This window comes from Gadus chalcogrammus, unplaced genomic scaffold (assembly GCF_026213295.1).
Source record: "Gadus chalcogrammus isolate NIFS_2021 unplaced genomic scaffold, NIFS_Gcha_1.0 GACHA138, whole genome shotgun sequence".
Taxonomy (NCBI): Eukaryota; Metazoa; Chordata; class Actinopteri; order Gadiformes; family Gadidae; genus Gadus; species Gadus chalcogrammus.
Window position 1 is genome coordinate 41,195 of NW_026613573.1, and position 7,535 is coordinate 48,729.

Genomic DNA, 7,535 nt, shown 5'->3' on the forward strand with positions numbered 1-7,535 from the left:
TATCTGCCAGCCCTAATGTGTTTTATAATAATAATAATAATAATAATAATACATTTAATTTAGAGGCGCCTTTCAAGACACCCAAGGTCACCTTACAGAGCATATAGTCATCATTCAAAACTATGTAAAACAGACTAGGAATAAAAGGAAAACAGAGGTTAAACCTGAAAAATAATAATAATTAATAACACTCAAAGACGCCTAAAGTGAAGGGGGGACCTCACTAACCACCACCAATATGTAGCACCCAGTTGGGTTATAGGCTGTTATGAATAGGCAATGTGTGCGTGAATTGAGCTTGTGTTGTGTAAACTGGCCTGAACATGTTAAATGCTGTGTGATGTGTAACTGTACGTTTGTTTGTTGTTTTTTTTGGTTTGCTTTTTTCAAATGTATTCATTTATGAATTTAACGTTATTATTTTCTTTTCTTTTGTGGCAGAGCGGCAAAGGTTGCACCTTGAGGTGATGTCGGCTCCCGCGAATCTCCAATTCCCTCCCCCACACCAGACCCCAGATACCACGGACACAGACTTCATCACCGTGGCCTCAGGAAACACAGAAGCTCTCCTGAGTGAGGTCGTTAATCACAGAGACATTGGTGAATTCCTACGTGCCGATTTCCGCCTCCCCATACACTGCACCAGCCCAGACAATCCCCATTGCCTCAGGTACGAGTTTGACGTCGACGGCGTCGTGATACAGGTGCGTCACATGAGAGGCATAGTCGCAGACGTCGGTTATTTGAACCTGCCCCGTATGGATCCCGGTAGCCTCAAAAGGCAGTACAGCTACCTCAAAAAACACGTGTCCCTGCCGCGCTGCAGCCCGGAAGGCTTGGCGGCACTCAAAAACTGCCTGGGTCAGAGAATAGCAAACGTGGCAGGGGGCTACGTCCTGACGCTCTGCGCTGTCCCCAGCAGCCTGACGAACCCGGACCTCAGGCTGAAAACCCCACGGTTGTATGGCACCCTCGCGGCTGAGCTGTTGAAGGAGGTGAGGGAAGGGTTCGGCCGGCTCCTCGACGACCTGCCACAGGAGGACATGTGCCGCCCCACTGTCCAGAAACAGGGTACCACCAACCTGGCGTTTTACCGAGTCCTCGCCGTGGACCAAAGCTTCATCCTGAGCCTCCTGGACCGGGCCGTGGAGACGGCCAACAGCTGCCCCTTCTTGCAGGTCATCGCCACCCTCGGGCAGTTTGGCCAGCGGGATCCTGAGGTCCTGCGGCTCGGCGACTTCGAGGCAGTGCGGGCGTGGGCAGATACGACCCCTCGTGGAAAGCATTCCAGGCGGAGCTGGCTCTGGAAGAGCTCTTCTTTGGGCACCCACTGTCATCACTCGACAACACCCTGAGTGCCAGCCTGGGAACCAGCACGGTGAGTGAACGCAGCGCCACCCACGAGAGGGGGTTCATCGGGCTGGCCCCCCACAACAGCGCCAGCCTGGAGGAATCGCCACCACCCCTCCACCACTGGACCAGGGACCCACTGCAAGTCACACGCATCGAAAGGCTGTGGGCACTCTGTCAGTGTTTGGAAGCTGGACCGGCCGTGCTCGGGGCTGCCCTGATAAGGGTCTTGCTGGGGGACCTGTACCAGCGGAACGATCGGCTTCCCTGGACGTCCCTAAAGTCAGACACGCCCCCTGGCAGGCTGACGGGGGCGACGGACGTGAAGAAACTCGCTGCCGACCTCGCCACCAAGGAAAGCTTCCCCGTCCCTCACACATTCAGCAGGGCGCGCACCCTGGTGAGAGACGCAGGCCAGGATGTGGAGGACTGCCTCGTCCGAGGCTTCACGGCAGAGGGCATCATCTTCTTCCCAGCCTTCAAGTTTACAGACCTCCGGAGTACCAGAAGGATCTGGTGGAACTTTAAGGACTGGGTGCAGGTCAGCCACGGGGACCAATCCGTCCTGCAGATGTCCGACGTGGCCTCAAAGAGTCTCCAGGTCATGTGTGAGATTGAAAGGCGCTCCCTCTGCTTTTCCAAACACATGGAGGTGTACAGAGAGCACGGCATGCCCTGGATGGCGACAGCCTTGCAGAGGCTCCCGCAGGCGATGAAGGGAGGTTTGCTCCTCAACACGCTGACCTTCGTCTCCTGTGTGGCCCTGGTCCAGAATGGCGCCTACGTCGACTTCACGCACCTGAAAGACCTTTGCCAAGAAATGAGCTTGGGGGGCGTGTCACAGGCCAGACTGCAGCAGCTTCTGATCCAGGGGAAATTCATCCTGGACAAAGTGAGGAATCTGAGGATTTGGAGCCTGCATCCCACCGTCCCCTACAAGGTACGCACTGCCCACTGCCTGTCTTGTGTCATTTCGTGGCTCATTGATTGTGATGCGTCATTTGTGTTTTTATGTGTTCAATTATACTTAATGTTTTTGTGGTTGTTGTTGTTCTTAAGTTGCAGAAACAAGGGATCGCCATCCCATCCCTGCGACCGCCGCCGCCCAGCGCGGAGAAGGAGTGTGTGCAGCCCCCGGAAGACGTCCAAGCTGTCGACGACCAGGACGAGCTCAGGCCCCCCGTGGTGTCAGCAGCCATGTGCTTGCCGGCCAACTCTAGCATTAGGTGGGGCATGGACGAGGAGTCCATCATTCCAAAACAATCACAGGTTACACACCAAGTGGCATACAAGGACTACCTGCAAGCTTGCAGAAAGAGAAAGTTGCCGACGAGATCATTTGTGGCGTTCAAGCGCAAGAGACAGCGCTTAATGGCATGACATGGTTGTGCCGTTGCAATGTCTGTCAATTTCTGTTTGTGAGTGCACATAGTTTATTGAAGAAAGTAAAGATAAAGAAGACCTGTTTGTAAATATATATCTATGTTTTGCTGTTGCAATGTTTGCCTTTTTTGTTTGTTAGTAGAAAGTAGTTTGTTGGGAATAAAATAACCTGTTTGTAAATATATATCTATGTTTTGTGTCCTTCAATGTTTGACATATTTATTGATTGCATTAGTTCACATCTTTTATATTAGTTGACAGTAGTTCATTGGAAAAAAAAAAACAACCTCACATATAAACAAAATGAAGCAACTGTCCCATATTCCTATAAATGCATTTGAAGTAGACATTGAGACTCACAAAAAATGGACGCTATAGGACAGCGATCATGATTTGTCTCGATATCAGAATAACAACAATGGGTCAAATAGCAATGGCTGGTGGATTGGCCATGAAGTAGGTCTGTAGATATGCAGTGTACGTTTGTCCAGGCCCTGCAAGTCAGGATGTAGTCATTTTTCTGATCACCAGCCACCACTGTTATCCATATTCATATATTGATATTACCGCGGCACCACATATGCTGCTGGCTGTAGCAGGTTTGCACATGCAGCGAAATCCAAAGTGTGCTCCGTTGAGGTCCCCTCAGCAGCCACCAGATGGCAGAAGCGGCCCTTAACCGTCATCACGTGTTAGTTTTCGGTGGATATCTTTTGAGAGCAAGGTCCTAGAGAAACGGGAGGCAGACGCACCCCCCCCAAAGGGAGGATCAGCTTTCCAACGGTGCCAAGCCCGAGTCCGTGCGACCTTCACCCGCCGAGATATCGAGTCGGGCATCACATATGGTGCTGGCTGTAGCATGTTTGCACAGCGAAATCCTAAGTGTGCTCCGTAGAGGTCCCCTCAGCAGCCACCAGATGGCAGAAGCGGCCCCTAACCGTCATCACGTGTTAGTTTATTATTATTTATTATATATCATTCAACTGTATATGTGTAGTTACAGGCGGGGGTGTGTAGGTCTGTAGATATGCAGTGTAAGTTTGGGGTTATGGTTAGGGAGGGTTAGGGTTATGGTTATGGTTAGGTGATTGGGTTATGGTTAGGGTTATGATAGGGGGTTTTAACCACACTGCACCCGGGTGCAGACCGTTTTCGGTGGATATCTTTTGACAGCAAGGTGCTAGAGAAACGGGAGGCAGACGCACCCCCCCCAAAGGGAGGATCAGCTTTCCAACGGTGCCAAGCCCGAGTCCGTGCGACCTTCACCCGCCGAGATATCGAGTCGGGCATCACATATGGTGCTGGCTGTAGCCAAGGCGCCCAGGATAGGGGGTTTTAACCACACTGCACCCGGGTGCAGACCGTTTTCGGTGGATATCTTTTGACAGCAAGGTGCTAGAGAAACGGGAGGCAGACGCACCCCCCCCAAAGGGAGGATCAGCTTTCCAACGGTGCCAAGCCCGAGTCCGTGCGACCTTCACCGCCGAGATATCGAGTCGGGCATCACATATGGTGCTGGCTGTAGCATGTTTGCACAGCGAAATCCTAAGTGTGCTCCGTAGAGGTCCCCTCAGCAGCCACCAGATGGCAGAAGCGGCCCCTAACCGTCATCACGTGTTAGTTTATTATTTTTATATATCATTCAACTGTATATGTGTAGTTACAGGCGGGGGTGTGTAGGTCTGTAGATATGCAGTGTAAGTTTGGGGTTATGGTTAGGGAGGGTTAGGGTTATGGTTATGGTTAGGTGATTGGGTTATGGTTAGGGTTATGATAGGGGGTTTTAACCACACTGCACCCGGGTGCAGACCGTTTTCGGTGGATATCTTTTGACAGCAATGTGCTAGAGAAACGGGAGGCAGACGCACCCCCCCAAAGGGAGGATCAGCTTTCCAACGGTGCCAAGCCCGAGTCCGTGCGACCTTCACCCGCCGAGATATCGAGTCGGGCATCACATATGGTGCTGGCTGTAGCCAAGGCGCCCAGGATAGGGGGTTTTAACCACACTGCACCCGGGTGCAGACCGTTTTCGGTGGATATCTTTTGACAGCAAGGTGCTAGAGAAACGGGAGGCAGACGCACCCCCCCCAAAGGGAGGAGCAGCTTTCCAACGGTGCCAAGCCCGAGTCCGTGCGACCTTCACCCGCCGAGATATCGAGTCGGGCATCACATATGGTGCTGGCTGTAGCATGTTTGCACAGCGAAATCCTAAGTGTGCTCCGTTGAGGTCCCCTCAGCAGCCACCAGATGGCAGAAGCGGCCCCTAACCGTCATCACGTGTTAGTTTATATTATTTCGTTTATTATTATATTATTTTATGCAAGTCAGGATGTAGTCTATGAATCTGAAAGAAAAGTAGGTAAAATGCATCGCAATACAACAAATCAAATCTATTATATTCACACACAATATTGATTCCTGTTCCTTCACTTTGTTTTTCCAGTTGGACACACACACACACACACACACACACACACACACACACAGTGTCAAAGCTCTAGGTGTTCAAGGAGTATGTCCTTGTTCTTTAGCAGTGGGCCCTAGACTTTAAGGCATAAACTGTTTTGATCCGTGGTCACTTACCTCCATCAAGTAGACGAGACAAACCACTGCACCCACCTCATGAAGTAACAACCATTAGTCTGACACTCAAACCATCAAAGAGCAGCCATTTTGAAAAGTGCAGCCATTTTGACCTCAAATCAAATGGAAATGCAATCAATGGAACCCAAAGACTATTGTTAGCAGAAGTAAAGTGCTTCGGTGTTTCATCGTGGACATGCCGTTTGTTTTTTATTCTGTAGGCATGTCCAAACTATTCCACAAAAGGGCAGAGTGGCCCCCTTTTGTCTCCATCTTAAACATTTACTTGTTTATTCATTCACTCCTTCATTTATTAATTTGTTTGTTAGTTTTTTCTTGTAGCTGCTTATGTGGCAATACATTTGTTTCATCCTCATGTCTGGTGATCGCAATCGTCCCATACATCATTACGGAATGTTTCACATGCAGTGCACGTTTTATGCATGCCCTTTTCCTGCAGTAGCTCAACGTTTAAGCCCTTAAACGAGAGCCGCCGTGTTTTTCACTTTTTCTGGCACCCACTCTATGTCAACATGAAGACTTGAATTATTTCACATCCTTCGGGGATTAATAAAGTCAGTCTATTCAAGGCGTTGTCCTTTGTGGCAAAAACATTTATTAAAAACATGACACCAAACAACAAGAACAGCGATAACCGGCAACAACAAATGAGAAACACAATGAACCAAAGAGAATCGTTTCAGTCATCCGAGCCATGCCAGGTCCATGCCCTCATCTCCGAAAGACCTCCCGTCTCACACCATAGTCCCAACGGAGCTCTTCGTTGACAGCTATGTTTCTCTGGGCCAAGAACAGGACATAGTGTCTTTGGCTCCGTCTGTAAAGTTCAACTGGAACACCGCAGGCTTCACGTTGGCCGCCTTGCCCGAGTGGTTCATGCGCCTACCAAAGGCGTCCTTTTCCAGGGTGGCGCTCGCAGGGGAAGTTGTGGGAGTCGACGCACAGCTCGGTGCCTAGCCTGCCCTGACGAAGAAGAGGTAGCTCATCGCTCCCTCCTGCATTGCATCCATCAGCCTCTTCCCCTCGGATTCAGAGATGAGCTTTCCGTGATAGCCGCATGTCACGTCCCCCTTGGAGAACGGCACGGTGGCGATGACGCCTGCACAGAAGGGCGAGAGAGAGAAACACAAACACGTAAACAGCCTTTATTTTGCTGCCAAGGCAAAGTCATCACAGTAAAGTTTGCACTGCGCTTTTCCCGTCTTCCCTCACCTCTGCCCTCGTGTTCTCCAAAGTCCTTAAAATCGATCCCCTTCCACCGTTGCTCCACCACCGACTTGAGGACAGCCTTCGTCGTCCTCGTCAGCCTCTTCCCCTCGGATTCAGGGATGAGCTTCCCCACCGACTTGAGGACAGCCTTCGTCAGACTTGAGGACAGCCTTCGTCGTCCTCGTCAGCCTCTTCCCCTCGGATTCAGGGATGAGCTTCCCGTGATAGCCGCATATCACGTCCCCCTTGGAGAACGGCACGGTGGCGATGACGCCTGCACAGAAGGGCGAGAGAGAGAAACACAAACACGTAAACAGCCTTTATTTTGCTGCCAAGGCAAAGTCATCACAGTAAAGTTTGCACTGCGCTTTTCCCGTCTTCCCTCACCTCTGCCCTCGTGTTCTCCAAAGTCCTTAAAATCGATCCCCTTCCACCGTTGCTCCACCACCGACTTGAGGACAGCCTTCGTCGTCCTCGATGGCTGCCTTTAAAGGGGAGACCCTCGTCATCTGCTGATGCGGCAACCGTTCTCCGTTAGGATTCCATGGCAAGCTTCCTCCGACCGACCCTCTGCCATCTCCAGCAGACGCCGGTGCTCAGGCCTGTGCCCCGTTCCTGAGAGCTGACATGCATCACAGATTCATTAAAGCAATGTACACTTGAGACATGGGGAAAAAAAAGAAGAGTCCCCTCAAATGCTAATCAAATCCTGAGCGCAACCAACCTGGGCACTGCACAATGCGCGGGGCGCAACGGTTCACCGACGACAAAGAATCCTTTGTTTTCTAGGTGGTCGACCAGTGAGCGGCGAGACGCTTCATCCGGAACCATGGCTGGTGTTCCAGTTGAACTTTACAGACGGAGCCAAAGACACCATGTCCTGTTCTTTAAAGGGGAGACCCACGCCTTGAGCACATCCGGGAGGGAGGGGACATTGGTTTTCCATTTCTCCTTGGCTACGACGGCTGCCACCTTGGCCTCCGTCGGTC

General features: G+C 51.1%; 1 protein-coding gene and 1 long non-coding RNA gene across 2 annotated transcripts; one reads left to right on the forward strand and one right to left on the reverse strand.

Annotated features, from left to right (window-relative positions):
* The first annotated feature begins 467 nt into the window (after window positions 1–467).
* LOC130379002 (uncharacterized) lies at window positions 468–2,998 on the forward strand. Its single transcript, XM_056585583.1, has 3 exons — window positions 468–1,071; window positions 1,221–2,290; window positions 2,410–2,998. The coding sequence occupies exons 1-3, from the start codon at window positions 468–470 to the stop codon at window positions 2,728–2,730; spliced, it is 1,995 nt and encodes a 664-aa protein (XP_056441558.1). The 3' UTR covers window positions 2,731–2,998.
* A 3,306-nt stretch (window positions 2,999–6,304) lies between these two features.
* LOC130379004 (uncharacterized) lies at window positions 6,305–7,073 on the reverse strand. The gene is made up of 3 exons (XR_008895057.1): window positions 6,934–7,073; window positions 6,550–6,820; window positions 6,305–6,436 (listed from the first exon to the last, which is right to left on the reverse strand). It is a non-coding gene; the product is annotated as an uncharacterized LOC130379004 (long non-coding RNA).
* Window positions 7,074–7,535: the final 462 nt, after the last annotated feature.